This window comes from Pezoporus wallicus, unplaced genomic scaffold (assembly GCF_028554395.1).
Source record: "Pezoporus wallicus isolate ANWC-B61680 ecotype Strahan unplaced genomic scaffold, APGP_CSIRO_Pwel_v1 contig_227, whole genome shotgun sequence".
Lineage (NCBI taxonomy): Eukaryota > Metazoa > Chordata > Aves > Psittaciformes > Psittacidae > Pezoporus > Pezoporus wallicus.
In genome coordinates this window covers 12,709,184-12,728,550 of record NW_026635704.1, presented here as the reverse complement: position 1 = coordinate 12,728,550, position 19,367 = coordinate 12,709,184, and the positions used below count along the sequence as shown (strand labels likewise).

The window sequence follows — 19,367 nt, the reverse complement described above, 5'->3', positions numbered from 1 at the left end:
GATTCCTGATGGCACACAGGGATGATGAAAGTATCAGGGTGTAGAAAAGAGTAGAAAAAGAAAAGAAAAACGGGCACAGCAGCAGATGAGCCTAAAGGAATAAGAAGAGGCAGAAGAGTGGACTTGATAACCTGTTTAGTGAAAGAACTTGCACAGACCCTTGGGTAACCTGAAGATTAAAATAGTTATAGCTGTAATGGACACCAAGTGATAGCTAAGTGATAAAGTAATTTAATCATAAAGTAACTTTGGCAATTCTAGCTTAAAGAGCTCTTGTGCACGAACTGACCCCAGTTGCTCGTTTGGTAGGTCATAACCTCCTAAAAGCACAAGAACTCAGTTTTCTTCAAACTACAACTCAAATCATGATCTGCTGCCCATATATTTCAAACATTGTTTAAAAAGTAAGCTGAATTTTATTTATCCTTTTTAAACTAGCATGTTAGGTAATCCAGGACACTTACACTTTCCATTTCTTTATTATTACTTTCTTAGTCATTGCAATTTACTCTAATGACCAACTTCATCGGTTGCTATTGATGCCAGCAATTCTGGAACAGTTAAAATGACTACTCATGGAATTTTAGCTATTTTGGTGAGAAAACCATCTTGATAATGCAAGAGTTTGCAATTTGTGGTAATTGATTACATTACAGGAAAATCTGACTGAGGATCAAGTATATTTTCATCAAGTGTAATTTCACCAGCAAAGAATCAATCACATAGAGAAGAAGCCAAAGAATAACACTAGGAGATGAGTCACTTTGATACAACATTTCCCCCCAGTACTTTGAAAAGGATATTGAGTATAGATTAAACCAAAATGCAGTTTTATTCCATACCTTTTATCTCTTCAATGAGTCTCAAAGTGCCATTCGGATGGGCTGAAGTATACTCCCTGACCCAGACATGCAGGCAATCACTTTCATGACCACTGTTATAGAAATAGAATTGTAAGCACTGAAAACCCCTTTTGGGATACAAAATTCTGCTCTCCAGGATAGCTGTGCTTCCGTCTACTCCAGTGCTGGTGTTGAAATGCATGAAGTAGCCAGAATCTGTCAAAAGTCAATGAGAAATTAATGGTAGAGGAGAAAGAAAATAGAATTTTCCTGGCATACTGCTATTCTTAACGCTGTATTGTAATAACAAACACAGGAAGACATGGTCAAGTCAGGGTGAAGTAGATTCTGTACAAACCCTCAGATCCTTGCAAGATTTTTCCTCGTTTTTCTGTCTCTAGCAATTTGTACTCTTTACCCAGTAATTCATCATTGACTCTCCCTCTGGAGGACTGGTTTAAGCTCCTGAACTCATGAAGATTTTTCTGGCAGGTTCAGAAACAACTGGCTATATTCCCAATTAACTGTTCATCTGAGCCGGGATAATACACATAATTTCTAAATCCCAATCCTTTCCAAGGATTTACTGAGCTATTATTGAGAAAAGCAGCAATCTTTCTGGTGCGCCTGTACCATAGGTTAGAACATTTTATACAGTTCTCATGTCAGCATGTGACACTAAGACTAGAAAACAAATTAAAAGAGATAAGGACATTCACTTTTCTCAAATAAGCAGAAAATCGATCGTTATCCCTGAGTATGTAGATTTATGTTGCTTAGTTAAAAAATAAGCTGTGATTTGTTAACAAATAAACAGAGAGCAAGGCCAAGATCGAAGTCAACTCACATGCCTCTGCAGAATATAATTGCCAGCAAGATAAGAACAGTATTTTCTCATACCTTCACATTCTCCCATATTAGTGTGATCAGTATGTGGCCCAGCAAGAACGTGAGACAAACGCTGCCAATCACTGTTATCATCTGAACTTTGAATCATGCCACATATATTTTCAAGCTCAAAACTGCATGTGTCCATGAAACTCAGGGAGGAGGCTATAACATTCAAAAAAAACAAAAGAAAAAGAAAGAAAAAGCTGTGAATCTCCATTACACAACATCCATCTTAATTCTGAATGTCCAAAAGCCAAGAGCAGAGAAAGACTAAATGCAAACACCAAATAATCAGTGGCTTTGCTTACCATCAACATTCATAAGTATAATGTTCTGGAACTCAAAGCGTTTGGCAATTAACTCTGACATTAGTAAGAGTTGTCAGGACCACTCTGGGCACTCAGGAAGCACATGAGAGTGCCAGCTAATTATCAGATCACGTTTTTTATTTACAAAACAAACACTAATATCAGTCCAAACCCACCAACTTTCACACTGTCAAAAGGTCCTGAGACTTCCCATTCATGCCTCTGCTTTCCTCGGGCTGGTCCAGACACGGCCACAGATTTTGAGCTGGAGTGCTTATTTTGAAATATAGCATAGCAGAAGTTATTTCACTGCAATAAGCAAACCTTGATTTTCAAAATGCTGAACAGAAAAAACCCAACATGTTTGACAAAGGTACATTTGGAACCAATTTTTAAGATGTCTTGCATATAACAAGTGAAAAAATAAGTAAAGGAAGTCTGTGCAGTTGAATGTGAAAGGGAGAGCACTGTAGGAAATAGTTTCTCTGTCTAAAACAAACCCTGGATGGGTAAGGGAAGATACAGTCCAGGTTTATCCCTGATCTTAGTTTTGTTTCCCATTGTACCATGCCTAAGTTCTGTGTATCACCGGACAAGATCTGAAAACAAATCATATAATAAAATGCTTTTCAAAGTACATATAAAGTATTGTGGCAGGTTTAAAGGTTTCATTTGATACGGAGAAAACTTCCACTACAAAAAGGACCTTGAGTATCACAAAAATCAACCTCAATGGCATGCCAAATGCCTCACTTAGGCTGTGGCTCAGGGAAACACTTAAGTATGAACTGCTGCCATATCAGTTGTACTGCTGAGATATTTGTAGTGTCCTCATAAAAAGCTAACAGCCCTACAGAGCTGTAAGGCTATCAGAAGTGTTGGGTGACTGATACCTTCTAAGGCACAGTATTGGTATGATGTAAAAAAACAAGAGATTTTAATGGTAACTGTTATATTGACTGCTGGAGAAAGAATATAAACAAAAGGGACAATTATATGAAATAACTCTTTGAAATCAAAATATAAACCAAAATATGAAATTGATTTGCCCGAACAGAAAAGAAGCAGCCAAACTACTTTAATTAGACACTGCTGGCTGGCATGGAGTGCTGACCTGAACAACAGGAAGAGAGAAAAGCAAGACCCAATTTCTTATGATTTATTCCTTAGATTAATTCCTGAAATAGGAGAAGGGGGCACTGCTTGAGGCAGGTTTTGAACTCCATCTGCACCAAAAGCCAAATACTTTCTTGGTATGTAGTGAAAGGCTGGACTTGGAAGAAAATACATGGTGGAGGAGTGCTGAGTCCTAACTTCCAGTAGCTTGGTGAAAATTCATGGTTGGTTCCGTTAAGTAGTATGCTAGAACAGTAAAACAGACTAAAACCTACTGTTATCATACAGCCTGAAAGACAGTCGTGAAAAAAAGATGAGAACAGCTCTAAAGTATCAGTCAAGATTTCTTATGCTGCGGGTTGGTTTTTTTTTTAACGTTAGAACCAAGTTTGCCATTTTTAATGGAATTTCCTAACCACACAGGCCTTTAGCAGAAGTTAATCTTAACCTTTTCCTTGAATCATGTTCAGCAACAGAAGTGATTTTCTGATTCCTCTGGGAGGACATCTGCCGCCCAAACCATGTTTAAAATTCTCAGTCTTCCCATAACCTAAAAGGATCAGCCTAGCAGCAGAATGAGCAAGGGCTGAGACCTGTGAAACATCCGTCTTCCCTGGCACAGGGGCCATTTAGGCAAATGGTGGGTGATCTGAAGACCACTTATGGCTCTGTAAATATCATGGGCACTATACAAAGCCAAGGGACAAACTAGACAGGAGGGAAGATCCTGATTGCACTGGAGGTGGTGGCAGTTTTGTCACTGATCTCAACATGGCTGGGGTTTATTTCACACAGGGAATGTGCCTGTGGGTTAAGAAAAAAGTTAAAATCTCATGAAGTATTCACATAGTGCATGAGAATGATGGAAAGTATATAAGTTTAAGAGGGAGGAAGAAGGACCCCATTCACTGTTAAAGACATCCTTAGCTGTAATCACTTCTGTAACACCTGACTGTGTGCCAAGTGGTAGAATGTGAGGCTGCATGTAAGTGTGTGTTCAGTTTAGACCTACATGAACAGAAATATTTCATGAGAATTGTATGCTCAAAAAAAAAGCACTGGTTTAATAAAACTTTTATAATTATTTAAGGTATCTGTAGAATGAGGCTTCATATATAGCTGTAAACTAGTACTCACTACTTGGGATATTGAGGCAGTGAGATAAGAGTTTTCATCTGAGTGCCAGGGCACGTTTGATGCAGTCACAATTACAGAATTACATTCCAGTTTTGTAATAGACTTATCTGTATTTCTCTGTCTCTTACTTTCACTCAACTTTCTAAAATAAATCCCATATAAGCAAAATAACTCTTTTGACCACTTTTGTAAGAGACTAAAAGGAAAAAATCTAAAAAGCACACGTTTTCTGCATAACAGCATCTGTACCCTATTTGCTTGAACACTGGTGGTCTCACAGAGTCCATGGAAGAGGAGTAGGTATGATACCCACAGCAAAGATACTCATTTCTGTACAGTGTCTGAGCAACAGCTGTGCAATAATGGAGGAAAAAAAAAACAGAAAGCTTTGTGCAGAAGCACACATTTTAAACAGCCACCCAAGGGAGGAACAAAAATCCACTGCTGAGTGAAGCTGGTTTTTAGCTAAGGTCAGATGATATTGCACAGAAAACTGCTGCATAGCAGTGTTTCTGCAGGAGGCCTATGCTTTTCCTAGCTGTACCGTTATTTATGGTGTTTTTAACACAATTCACTTCTGCAAATACGTTAGCATCTCTTTCACTTGTGCCTGGATGAGTCCGGTGTGTAGGTATCACCCTCTTTTCTTTCAGCTGCCAGAAGTGAAGAATTTTAAAAGCAATGGAGAAACTTACAGCAATTGTACAGCCGGTTCAGTTTCTGGAGATCATAATCACTGAAATCCATTCGCTGTCCTATAACGTCCATGAAGTCTGGTATGTTAGTGACAATGGTGGGTTCAGTTCCGTTCCTGAATGCATTCTGGCTATAGTGCATCACAGAAGTATAATCATAAGGGACATTCAGGGAGTCTGATCTTTTATCATCATATTTGTTGAAATTATGTTCTCTACCTAAATGGGAAAAACAAAAGAGAAGATTTTTTGTTGCCCAAGAGGACCAAGTTCTGTGTAAAGACTCAAAGTGACAGAGAATTCATCAGATCCCAGAGTGTTTTTTGTAGTCATTTACTTGTCCTTGCTCTGTAAAACTATTTTATTTCTAGTCTGGAGTTATTTACTTTCCTCTTTCAGCCACTGGAACATAACACAATGACTTCTGCTGGATAAAACAAAGCCTTTTGCTACCAGAAAACTTTTTCCTGTGAAACACCTGTAAACTTTGGTGGCTTTATGATTCCCAAAAGTGGAGATAATGTTTCATACTCAGATTAATGCAATTTGCAACTGCAGTGAATCCCTGTTTCTAATCTGTATTCTTGATATATAATTGCTAGCCATTTTAGCTCACAATAAACCAGTTAGTGCTTTTATCAGATAAGCATCCAGAATTTACCTTTACAGATATTTTCTGGAGTATGAGCAAAACCCCATTACTAGCTATAAGGTAAACATTTTAAATTAGTCAAAATACAGTAACTATACTCTGGTCAGTGTAAAAAGCTGCAGCAGTTTCAAATGTCTAACAATAGTTCAACTTGTTATTAAAGAGTCAGCAAAGTATAATGGAAATCAAATAACAGTCTAAGTAATTTTCTGTAATGTATGCTTGCATATGCACCTGACTATTGATCACTACTGAAGAAGAATGCATTAGACTTAATCATTATCTACTTTTTCAGTCTTGTGTGTACCTGTGTTAGGGAAACATCAAGTCTGTGTATATAACTTTGGTTTTGGACTGCCTGAAAGTCACAGAGGACAAGGGCAAGCTGAAGAGACTGAGTCCCAAGGATCCCTGTGCCAGCTCTCAGGCTTGTGCCAAATGCACCATGGCTTACATTCACAAGCTGCATTACTAAAGTAACTGCTCATGTGATGCGGACCCCGAGAAGGGTCTCTCCTACCTGCACACCCTCTGCATGCTCTACTGTCTCAGTTCTGCTGCACCAGGTGTAATGGTCAGCAGGAAAGGATGACCAGTGTTTTCACTAGAGATTTTCTACTAACTTTGGTCATGCTGGGTTTTTCAGAGTGGGATTTTTTTTCAATTACTTCTGTTTTGTTAAGGGCTCCCAGACCAACAGTGCTTTCAGGGTATTCATTTTAACAAACCAAATTATTCCCTTCTGCTGCTCTGCTGTACTACATGTAGCATACCAGGACTCAGGCCTCTAGCTAGGGCTTTGGCAACTGCTGTGGCACAAGCAATAACCACAACAACCACAAACAAGGCTTTCTGTCCTGAATAGGTGTCACCTGATATTTAATTCACTAATACGCTGGCTTTGAAATGTAAGTCCAGGTAAGAAGAGAATAGTGTGACCACCAAAGGGTGGCTGGAAGCTATGTTCCACTACTAAACCCCCTAACACCAGAGCCTGAAGGGAAAATCAGGTGAGTAACTGACCTGACAGAACCCTCTCCCAGATGATGGACACATAGTCATCCCGGTCAGACCGTGACTGCTCATGCCAGAATCCCAGGGCGTGCAGGAACTCGTGCTGGATTGTCGCGATCCTGTCACAGCCAGCTCCAATGGAGAGTTCCTGCAACCCCCTTTGGAGGTTTCCCACTGAGGACCAGCAGCTAGCATTGAAACAAGATGAGAGAGGGCTCTCTGAGATACATGCCATCCCCGTGCCATGCGAGCTCCAGAATCAGTCTGTTCAACAGGTACATTTTTAACTTGAGTGTTGAAGTTACATTTTGCTACAGAGAGCACTTATTCATTGATCTAGTCCTTATCAGACCTTTTCCTCTCACATTTAGCTGTGTTTTGATGAACAAGCACTTCTCCTATTCTGGCTCTTTAATGGGTTTTCTTTAGTAGAAGAATGTTGAGCTATTTGTGACAGCAGAAAACTGTTGAGGATTTCATTGGCACTCTGGTAAACATTAAAGACTATGGACACATAACTTAGAGCAATTAAGTTACTGCAGATTAACAATTGTCAGATGGATCACAGTATGTGACTGTAGTGCACTTTGAGCCAGTCCCTGTTGTAAGGGAACCAGGTTCATGCACACTCTGCCACTGCAGCTGCTTCTCTCCATTGTTTTGGCCTTTTTCTCTGTGAGGGGCTGTGGCTGCCAGGCAAGATGCACTTCTTTGTGGCTGTGTTTAGCTTTCAAAAGGTTGGTAGATTTGATAGTGCTTTTCACAAGCTCGCTCTTTTCTATTTCTGAGTTTCTGTTCTAGAGCACTTGCTGCTGACACACACTCACAAGGAAGAGCAAAACTGCAGCTGTGCTGGAAGTTTTTATTAAAGGATAAAAATTTCAATGAGCTATCTGCACAAGACAATAAGATGGCACCCCATGTCCACAAACCAGCCAGCACAGAGAGCTACATTTAAATTGATATTTTAAGCATCAAATAAATCAACACTTATCGAATGAAGTACATAAAATTAATCAGGCACAAAATATGCCATAGGATTTGCAGTTCTATCACCCCAGAAATTTAAAAAACAAAAGCACACCATGCGCTTTTGAACCCTGTAACTTATTAGTACAACATATTCCCTAGTATTTCTCTTTCCATAAAGCAGCATAGGCCTTGGCTGTTGATTACTTATTAAAATCACAGTATGACACCTCAGAATAAGCACATATGGCATCCATAATTTCACAGGCTTGCCTTGAACAAGGCCTCATATTGATTATGCAGCTTTTTCTTGTGTTGTGTGGAAGTCTAAGAAGTCCATCACAGTTCTGGGTCCATCTCATACCAAAGCAGCTGCCCCTGGCTTCACACAGCAGGCTACAGACAAAATTAACATCTGAACACCAGGGGACGCAGCTCCGCCTTCCCTTCAGACTACCAAATGCCTACAACACCATCACTCTGCAGCCACAGAGGGAGTAAATACATGGTCTGCGTTACCCAGCACTGAGAATAATACAAGTCAGTGCTCCAGAGCAATGAGCACCTGGAATCCCGTGTTAGGAGTGTCTTCAGGAGGGGAAAAAATGGGAGAAAGTCCCAGTTTTCCAAGTGTGTGAGAGCTCTATCTCTGATTCTATGCTTTCTGCATTGCTAGTTGCTCTATCAGAGGCTAGAGAAACAGGAAGGTATCTGCTCCGACTAATCCCACCAGCCTTCTTTTTGGAAGATGAGCTGTAAGTAGATACATGCCATTAGTAGCAATGATGCTACTTACTTCAAGCACATTCTATCCTAACGTCCTGCTAGCAAATAACTTCCCATAGTATCACAGATCACCAGTACAAGCACATAAGCACTTTGATTTCCCAGCACCAAGCTGGTTACCCAGGGATCTGTATTAATCCATTTCTGCATGGGTTCTCTTTGCCGTGTGAAACAGTGGTAAAGAGCTGAACTGATACCCCCAGACCTCCATGAAAACCTGATTTTCCATGTGGAAATAATAGAGATGGTGTTGATCCTCCCTGGTCTGCTAACCACTTGGGTCTTCCACACCATGCAAAATTTCCTGCTAAATGAGTCCTCTATTCATGAGAAGAATACAGAGATGACCCTACATACGGTACTTCAGAGTCTACAAATGTGTATTTGCACAGGGCAGTCAACACAACAAAACAGCAGCTGGCTTCTTTTGTGGCTGACTTCATCTAGATTCAAAAGGATAATCCAGATGAGGACTTTATGGTCTACTACAAATCCTTTTGATACAAAATTCCCTCACCTTCCTCTGTCTGTTTCATAGATGCAAGCCAAGATTGGAAAGGCAAAGATGATTTATCAACTTTTTCCTGGTGTGCTAAAACTTCATTAATCCGGTTGGTGTTGCCAGGAACTTTGTACTCCTGTCTGCACTGTACCCGCTGGACTGAGGTCTTTAGTCTGCAGTTAGAAGGGTCCTCACTGATTAATAATAATAATAATTAGGAACTGCAGAGGGGACATGTTTTGGTTTATCCACCTTTCACCTTGTCCCACTATATCACAAGACAGTCATGGAGTGAAATGAAGGGTCAGTCCTGATAACATTTTGTGCAGCCCGAAGCTAGCTCACTGAAACTGGACAGCCATTTTCAGGAGACTGCATTGTTTAGCTCCAACCTTTTAAGAAGTGCTGCTGAGCGTTAGTTGTTTTAAGAATGTGTCAGCTGAGATGATAGAAAAATTTCAGGGCAAGCAACACACCAGGCAGTGAGGACAAGATATGTTATCCAACTAGAATGACTTGTCATCTTCATCACCATGACTCATCTATTTTTAATAGATATATAAATGAAACATCATGCAGAGGCCTCTAATTTGCCATAGGCTAAATATTGCAGTTTTTCAGGTACAATTATTAGCAAATTCAATGCATACTTTAGGTGATGAAGGACTAAAAAATTTATCTACATGAGTTTTCCATTTGGCTCAACAAGCCCAAGTTATTAGCACAGGAAAATGCATTGCTCCCTATGTCTCCACTTACACATCTTTTAGGGTTGAGTTTCAATGTCATGTGTACAGCATGAAGAAAAGAAGGTATAAAAAGCCAGAGACTGAAGACATTCTGAAACAATTATCTGCTACAGATATCTCAGAACAAGTCAAATGGAAAGAGAAACATTTTTATTATCAGAAAATCTTTTCCCATTTATGAATGCATTCTCATATCAGGAAATGATTTTCTGAAAGTAAATTTCCTCAGCAGGCTATCAAGCTTTCCTTGATCTCCTTTTCTAAAAGAGAAATGTTTCAGCATAGAGAGGAGATATCTTTATTCTTGTTGCACTGTTTTGACAGAGACTGTCTGAGAAAGTGAAGCAGCTGGGGCAATTTTGAATTCCTTATGGAGTCTTATTTTACAAAATTTAAGGTGGAATAGCATAACTATTCATCAAAAGAGGTAAATAAAGTGAAACCTCTGTAAAATATCTAAATGCTATGCAAGCATTTAAAAATATTGCTGTTATATCTGAATGCTGGTGTGACATTGCTCAGACGCAATTCCATTGTAATAGTCAAAAAAATTCATTGTCCCATAGTTAGAACGATCATATTGCTGCTGGGATTGTTTTTGTTAAACTAAGGTGACCATTTTGTTAAACTAAGAATGACCATTTGAAAGTGATACTTCATATATCCAAAAATCAATCCAGAAAATAATTGGCTTGTTTCTGATATGTTTTACCACGCCCAGAAAATTAACTCTTAAAGGACTTGATTTCTTCCCACACTTAGAAAGAAGTATCAGCAAAAAATTGTTTATTGTTCCCAAGGTAATATCTGTTTTGGAAACTACTACAATTTCCGGTTTAAAAAAAAAGACTAGTAAAATGGACACAACAAAAACACAAAATTATATACATATATATATGAGTTTTAGATGAATAATGGCCACAAAAATAGGTTAAAGTCAAACCGGATAAAATTTATTTTACATAACTCCTCTTACCCACTTCCTTTGAACACATGTATGTAATTCTTCTCCCCTTCCCAAGGTTTGAAGTCAATACAGGTTTTCAGTCGATACTGTTCAAATGCCTTGAGGATGAGTGCCTTAGCATTCATTTCTGCAAAGCAGAGTGTTCTTGTCAATACTGAGCCAACAGGTTTGTACTATTATCTGTATGGAGCACGTCCTAAGGGTGGGTCTTACTCCAGCAATCTTTGATTAAACTAAGCAGGCTTTTTGTTGGATTAAGACAAGGGGACTCAGCAATGTGCCAGTGCAAACTGTGTTGTCTGCCAGAATCCCAGTTTGCCATTGGTGCTGTAGATTATGTACATGGCCAGGTAAGCTTCCGGGCTTTGAAAAGATCATCAGTGTCCTGTTTTTATTTCTGCTTAGTAGAGTTCCATGTCCCAGACATATGCATTTAAAACCAAATCAATTTTATGTGCATTTAAAACCAAATCAATTTTCTGGGCCACAGCAATGGCGGGATAAGAACCATCCAAGAAAGGAGGTGAGAACCAGCACCAACACTAAGGTGATACATGCTGCTTGTGCTTACCCAGGCCAAACCCTGCTGTGGGAAATGCCTGCTCTGGGCTTACAATAAAAGGTGCCACAGAGTATGTATCAACCGGTATTTAACATTTCAATCAACATAACATATGGACATTGTCAAGGGCAAATACCATACCTAGGCTATCATCAAGGACATAGGGAATAACATGGGGCCACCGATATTTATCACCAATGATGGAGTTTCGTGCCTGCATGTGAGAAAGAAGTAGGTATGAAGTCCTGAGTAAAATGTGGGTTAGGATCAGGGACTACAATAGTGCTAAAGCAAAGCATTTTTCCTACAAGCCCATATGGGTAAGACACATCATCAAAGAGCTCAAAAACTTCAGAAGATCAGAGGTCTAAGGCTTGGGTTTGAAATCCCTTCACTCCCTTCTTTCTTCAATTTCTGCAGCATTTTTTCCATAGAAATTACCTGGGATTTCGATGGCAGTGTGAGGAGAGCTTTGGCTCCTGTGGGAAGCATTAAGATCTAAAGTCCTGGCAACTGTACAGACATTAATAATTTTTTTTAATTTTCCATAATGCAAGAGTTTGTTCCCGTGCCCTTAGCAAGTGCTGTTCTTGCTTCCACTGATACACTCAGGCCAAAGCAGTTCACCAAAAGTGAGAGTAAAACATCATTACCGATTTTGAGGTGCTCAAGACAGTTTGGGGATTTCTACCAGCTGTTTTTGAGATGTAACTTGTTATGTAAATATATTTACTTTTTTAATTGGCCAGGTAGGGCAGAGGCTTTAAAACATGTTATAGATCTAATTTTTTCCATTAGTTCCATTAGTTCTAGTGAATCTACTTAAATGATGAAGGTTTTGCAGCACTCATCTGTAAATCTAATCGGCTCATTATAAATATTGCACAGATATATGGAGAATCTTTTATATAAACCTGTCTGCGTGATGATCAGTGCTGGTGAATCTCCTAAAAGTTCTAATACAAGGAACACAGTAAAGGAAACAAGAAACTAATAATATTGATCTAATGGCTAAACTGACTTTACCCTGGATAATGTTTCTGCAAATGCGCCAGGCTCCTTCATTGTTTATGACATTTTGTAGAAATCCATCCCCAAATATATTCGGTTTACTGTTACATAAACAGCATTTATTGTTAGTAGGAGCAGGATGCATCAATCATTTCCATGCCAGCAATACTTTATGTTGCATAAGTCAATGACAGGTTTCTGGTTTTATATTTTATATTTGAACTCACCCTGTTAAGTTTGATGTCTCCCTCAAAAAGGTTCAGTCCTAAAGCTAAAGAGAAAAGGAGATTAACTTTCAGTTATCGCAGTGATCTGTGGCTCCCGTAATAAAAATCACCAAAAAAAATTTAAAAGAGAAAGTGAATTAAAAAAAACCTTCATTGATGTCAAAGATGTCTTGATCAATTCCTCCATCTACATCTCGTTCTGAAAATAAAAAGACAAGTGAGGTAGGACATTAGCCCTTGCTGTTATCTTTATGAAGTGTGAAAATTAATGCAATAACAATAACAGTAATTATAAATCTGTGTCTGTCCTAGCGATGTTTATGAGCAGCTGGTTTTGTTGACTGCCTCCCATGCATGCAAATAGATTTCAAAACAGAACTCACCAGTTGTCTCTGGAGCAGGCTGGGGAGGGGGAAGAAAAGAAGATATTATTAGAAAGGCATATAATGAAATGCAGCTCACGTTACTCTCACAACAGTATTAGAGATGAGATTTAAGCTCAACTGACAGCACTTAGGGTATGGCTTTGTGCTGGATTGACTGGACCCACTGCCTCTTCATTTGACTGGATATTGGCTTGTGTGTCAGCTTTCCCACAGGCAGGGACACCTTCCACTAGACCAGGTTGCTCAAAGCCCCATCCAACCTGGTCTTGAACACTGCCAGAGATGGTGCATCCATAGCTTCTCTGGGCAACCTGTTCTAGTGGTTCCTGTTCCATTTCTCCCAAAACAGCCCTGTTTCATCACTTCACTGCTTTGGACTGTTTCAAAATTTGGTAGATTTTAAGACAACCAACTCTAAAAAACCCAGCGTCATTGTGGAAAAGTGACTGAGTCCATTGAAAAAATGTCTCCAGAGCTGGGCAGATGCAAATGCTGAAGGATATATTTTGATCTCACACTTCAGTGAGTTAGCTGGTACTATGCAGGTTTACACTGATAAATGAAAAATAAGGATGGGCACTTCAGGAAAAAGAATAAACATATAACTGTTTATAGATACAGTTTAATAATCCCAAAAATTTTTGCAGACAAATGATCCATAAAGTTGAAATGTCAATAGACTCCTCTCGCATTTTAAAGTTTTATTGCATGTATATCCTATCACTACATTTTGTTATCACTTGATATGCATGAGACACTACCCATGTATTCAAGTTTTGAAATTTCAGTGAAGCTTGCAAAACAAGCTGAAAGTAAATGGGGAAAGTGTGTAACACATTTTGAAGACTTCATTTGCTTTTAAACTCCAACTCTCACACAGATTTCTAGCTAATGTGGAATTAAAAATGACGGGTATAGCTTGCAATATTAAAAAATTGAAATCATTGTTATTCTCATTGAAATCAAAGTTATTGTCTTTTCCGTTAAAGATTGTTGATGGAAAGAAAGAATCATAGCCCTATATGTTGAATGCCCTTATAAACATTAATGGGGAATGTTTGCACGGTTTCAGTAATTATAAATTACAACGTACCTATACTTACTAACCAGAAAGCACAACGGTGCTAAAGTTAAAAAATGGCTAGCTCATGGAAATGCTCCTCTATCATCAGCAAAAGCTTACAAACAGAAATTAATATAGCTAAGTCCAGCAGTACTTTTGGTGCATAAACCAAAATGTGAGTCCATGACTGAAGAATACAAAATTCAGCAACCAACTGAAATCCAGTCCTCAGCATCTGAAAACTGTCACTGAATGTTTAATGCTGAAGGGATTCCTTCCGTCACTCTTTTCCATTTTGTTCTCAACAAAACTAGGTTTTTAGTCTTGTGAATCTCAACAGCAAAACACTCTGCTTCAAAAGAAGCATCTCTGTGCATAAATATTACTTGTTTGAGTGGCAATAACTTCAGCCTCATTACAACTGAGACCTGTATAATCCATTTCTAGTCTCTTGAAGTTTTGTAAATAAATAACAGATTCACAGTCCATAGTCACATACAGAGGAAGGTTATATTACCTGAGATGCAACAAAGAGGAATCTAATTCAGTCTAATCACTGCTACTTTCAAATCTACACACACATAAAGGTCTCAGTATTTGTTACATTAGTCCTCAGCTTTGGCAAACAACATGGTTTATGTGAATTAAATTACAGTGAAGATTAGTCAAACCATGGCTTGTGAGCACATTTAACTAGCAAATAATCCTACTGCATCTTGAACAGGTGGGAAACACCTCACCTATTGTAGTCATGTAAAAATGAGGTAAGTAGACTCACCCAGTAATCAGTGGAGAAACAAATTGGTAATTAATCATAGAATAATTAGAGTTGGAAAGGACCTTAAGATCATCTAGTTCCAACCCCCCTGCCATGGGCAGGGACACCTTACGCTAAACCATATCACCCAAGGCCTTGTCCAACCTGGTCTTGAACACTGTCAGGGATGGAGCATTCACAACCTCCCTGGGCAACTCATTCCAGTGCCTCACCACCCTAACAGGAAAGAATTTCCTCCTTATAGCCAATCTAAACTTCCCCTCTTTAAGTTTTAACCCCTTACCCCTTGTCCTATCACTACAGTCCCTAGTGAAGAGTCCCTCTCCAGCATCCCTATAGGCCCCCTTCAGATGCTATAAGGCTGCTATGAGGTCTCCACGCAGCCTTCTCTTCTCCAGGCTGAACAGCCCCAACTTCCTCAGCCTGTCTCCATACGGGAGGTGCTTCAGTCCTCTGATCATCCTCATGGCCCTTTTCTGGACTTGTTCCAAAAGCTCCATGTCCTTTTTATGTTGAGGACACCAGAACTGCACACAATACTCCAAGTGAGGTCTCACAAGAGCAGAGTAGAGGGGGAGGATCACATCCTTCGACCTGCTGGTCACACTCCTTTTGATGCAGCCCAGGATACAGTTGGCTTTCTGGGCTGCAAGCGCACACTGAAGCCGGCTCATGTTCATTTTCTCATCAGCCAACACCCCCAAGTCCTTCTCTGCAGGGCTGTTCTGAATCTCTTCTCTGCCCAACCTGTAGCTGTGCCTGGGATTGCTCCGACCCAGGTGTAGGACCTTGCACTTGGCAGGGTTAAACTTCATGAGGTTGGCATCAGCCCACCTCACAAGCATGACAAGGTCCCTCTGGATGGCATTCCTTCCCTCCAGGGTATCAACCGAACCACACAGCTTGGTGTCATCAGCAAACTTGCTGAGGGCACGCTCAATCCCACTGTCCATGTCAGTGATGAAGATGTTGAACAAGACCGGTCCCAACACTGATCCCTGAGGGACACCACTCATTACTGGTCTCCAGCTGGACATTGAGCCATTGACCACAACTCTTTGTGTGCAGCCATCCAGCCAGTTCTTTATCCACCGAGTGGTCCATCCATCAAATTGGTGTCTCTCCAATTTAGAGACAAGGATGTTGTGTTGGGACAGTGTCGAACGCTTTACACAAGTCCAGGTAGATGACGTCAACTGCTCTACCCCTGTCCATCAGTTCTGTAGCCCCATCATAGAAGGCCACCAAATTGGTCAGGCAGGATTTCCCCTTAGTGAAGCCATGCTGGCTGTCACCAAGCACCTTGTTGATTTTCATGTGCCTTAGCATGCCTTCCAGGGGAATCTGCTCCAAGATTTTGCCAGGCACAGAGGTGAGACCGACTGGTCTGTAATTCCCTGGGTCACCCATTTTCCCCTTCTTGAAAATGGGGGTTATACTTCCCTTTTTCCAGCCATTGGACTGCCTGCCTGACTGCCATGATTTTTTAAATATGATGGACAGTGGTTTCGCAACTTCATTTGCCAGCTCCTTCAGGACCCACGGATGGATCTCATCAGGACCCATGGACTTCTGCACATTCAGATTTTTAAGATGCTCTCGAACCAGTTCCTCTCCTACAGCGGGCGCAAGGTCTTCATTCTCACAGTCCCTGCATCTGCCTTCCAAGACTTGGGTGCTTTGGTCAAGAGCCTTTGCCAGTGAAGACCGAGGCAAAGAAGTCATTCAGAACCTCAGCCTTCTCCAAATCCTGTGTAGCCAGTTCTCCCGAGAGCTTCCTGAGGGGGCCTGCATTCTCCCTAGTCTGTTTTTTATTTGCTATGTACTTGTAGAATCCCTTCCTGTTATCTTTAATACCTCTAGCTAAGTTTAATTCTAACTGAACCTTAGCTTTCCTAACCTGGTCCCTAGCTTCCCAGACGATATCCTTGTACTCTTCCCATGCCACCTGTCCTTGCTTCCACTTATTATAAGCCTCTTTTTTCATTTGAATTTTCCTCAGGAGCTCCTTATCCATCCAAGGAGGTCTCCTGGCCCTCCTGCTGCACTTCCTTCTGGTTGGGATGCAACACTCCTGAGCTTGTAGCAGGTGATCCTTGAATATCAACCAAGAGTCTTGGGCCCCCCTGCCCTCTAGGGCTGTATCCCATGGAACCTTCCTAAGCAGGTTCCTGAAGAGGCCAAAGTCTGCTCTCTTGAAGTCCAGGGCAGCGAGCTTGCTGCATGCTCTTCTCACTGTCCTGAGGATCTCAAATTTGAGATCTGCCCCTAAAATACCTATGGCACCACCACAATGCCCTGGCAGCTCCAAAAGATGATCCATCTCATCTAGCTTGGACATCGATTCAAGGGTGTGATAAATCTCTGATGAAAATTTCCCTGTCTCACCATCAACTTCAGATGGAGTATTGTCAACCAATACTCCAACCATCCAAGTTTGGATGAGACACTAATTTATCAGTTTTTTTCCAGACTATAGAACTTCAAGTACTGGCATCCAGAAAGAAGCTCTTCCTGGCCATAAGGCACATGGAAATGATATAATTGGTCCTAGTGATCAGAAGCCACTTTCTCACACAGGAGCTGGTTATTAGGAGTCAGTTTGATGTGTAATAGCTTGTAGATGGTAGCAGCACCCCGCACCACCTACTATAGGTTGTACCAAAGCCTGTAGAGGAATCTAAACAAAGCTAAGACTTGAGTTTCCAGAAAGTTGGGAACAGACAAACAGGTAGTCATGATGGGCAATGGTATTACAAGGGAAGTGTGGTGTTAGGGTTGTGAGAGATACAGGAGGACTATGGCAAAGCTGGGGACATGAGATTGAGCTCTTGACTTAGGGAGACATATGAGTGTGTGCTGTATTGTGTACTACCAAAATTCCTGGTCTCTACAACAAATTATCACAAGACGAGAAAAATGCTGTATTTCACTACAAAAGACAGGAAATACAAAATCTCAGCTGTTACTTTTTGGCATTTAATAGTTCAGCCAGATTGGAAGAACAGAGAACAGTCATATCCAAGTATATCCAGTGGCTAAAAAGGCACCAATTTCATTATCAAATACATTGCATTATAGCAAAAAATAAGAAAATCCTATTTCCATTCAAATATGGAGAAGCAAAATAAATTTGAATATTTATCTTGCTTCTAACCCCAGACTTATTATTCTGGTAGTGGTGCTTTGAATATTAGTGAATATTTTGCCTAAATGGGGAATGCAAGATAAGCTCTTCCCATGTACACCCTATTCAAAATAGCAGCACTATGACCCCAAGGAAGCAGAAATCTTTATCTTCCACGCGAATGACAACAGAATTCTTACTTTGCAAAAGCAACATACCTTAGTCTTTTCCTCTCAAACTCAACTTAAGCTGCATTGCTTTCTCTATGATATAGAGAATATATATTCTTTGTTTTCTTACCTGACTCCAGACCACCTGAAGAAGAAGCCAAGTTAGGAGCACAGGAACAAAAAACCAGCCCATGTTGTTCTCCAGTCAGAAGTTGCATGGACAGAATTTCAAACCAACTTGGTATGTAAGACAGTAAATACCATAAATCAAAACCTTTGTCCTTTCATCAACGATTAACTTACCTTCCTTTTCTTGTCCAGTAAGCAAAATTTGTCATTATGATATCACAATAACTAACCTTATTTTAACTATTTGTAAGCACTGCTCTGAGAAAAAGTATTGGACACAAATTGAAATACAGGATGAAATGGACACACTGAAATACAGAAAATACCACTGAAATGTAAGAAAATTTTTTTTATTATCCTAAGGGCGTTTAAGTACTGGAACAAGTTGCCCAAATTGTTGTGGAGTCTCCATCCTTGGAGACAGTTAAAACCCAACCAGACACAGCCCTGAGCTGCTGCAGGTGGCCCTGCTGCAAGCAGGGGGATTGGACAAGGCAGTATCCAGCGATGCTTTCTCACCACAAGTATCCTGTGATGCAGTGAATAAAGCTGGCACTATAACCTTTTGAACAACAGAAATATAGCAAGACTCTTGGCAAGTAAGACATTAACTTATTAATAAATACGTAAGTTTTGACAGAAAGTTAAAATGAAAAATTCTTGCACATTAAGAAAAAATAAATCTGTCAGCAACATAATTTCAGTATCTTGCTTTTAGAAAGGCAATGCCACTTCCATTATTGATATATATATGAAAAACCATATTTGTCACTGACTGAAATAATTCTTCTGGGTTATTTAAAACTTCCATACAAATTCACGTTTAAAATGTCAGTACCATTGTACTATCACCACTCTCTGTGACTCTTTGGAGTTTTAGTTTCTTCCAACTACAGTCATCTCTTCTACTTAATAGCTTCCAGAGAGTGTTGAAATTGCCACAGCTTCTCATGCTTAAATGGAAGCTACTTGTGGTAACTGTATGATCAGCCTGTGCTAACCTTTTACTTTAGCAGACTACCTACCTGGTTAGACCATCACAGAAACTAAAAATGGCACGTAGATTTTGTATTGTACATGCAGAATCCTAAACTATTATATAAAAAACAGTAACATGGCATAGAATCATAGAATGGTTTGGGTTGGAAGGGACCTCAAAGATCATCTAGTTCCAACCCGCCTACAATGGGCAGGAATACCTTCCACTCTCATACTATTTCAAGTATCAGAGCTAACAAGAAAGAATAGATAATGAGGACACCTGAGTAATTTCTAGCTACTCAGAT

General features: G+C 40.0%; 1 protein-coding gene across 2 annotated transcripts in view; it reads right to left on the bottom strand.

Annotated features, from left to right (window-relative positions):
* MEP1B (meprin A subunit beta) overlaps window positions 1-19,360 on the bottom strand; it is a 28,309-nt gene extending 8,949 nt beyond the window's left edge. For both annotated transcript variants that reach the window (XM_057397686.1, XM_057397687.1), the window contains exons 1-10: window positions 18,083-19,360; window positions 12,812-12,830; window positions 12,577-12,627; window positions 12,429-12,472; window positions 11,332-11,404; window positions 10,638-10,755; window positions 6,665-6,843; window positions 4,990-5,208; window positions 1,743-1,895; window positions 843-1,058 (exon numbers count right to left, since the gene is read on the bottom strand). In XM_057397686.1, coding sequence (XP_057253669.1) covers window positions 843-1,058; window positions 1,743-1,895; window positions 4,990-5,208; window positions 6,665-6,843; window positions 10,638-10,755; window positions 11,332-11,404; window positions 12,429-12,472; window positions 12,577-12,627; window positions 12,812-12,830; window positions 18,083-18,145 — 1,135 coding nt within the window. In that variant the 5' untranslated portion in view covers window positions 18,146-19,360. The remainder of the gene's footprint in view (window positions 1-842; window positions 1,059-1,742; window positions 1,896-4,989; window positions 5,209-6,664; window positions 6,844-10,637; window positions 10,756-11,331; window positions 11,405-12,428; window positions 12,473-12,576; window positions 12,628-12,811; window positions 12,831-18,082) is intronic.
* Window positions 19,361-19,367: the final 7 nt, after the last annotated feature.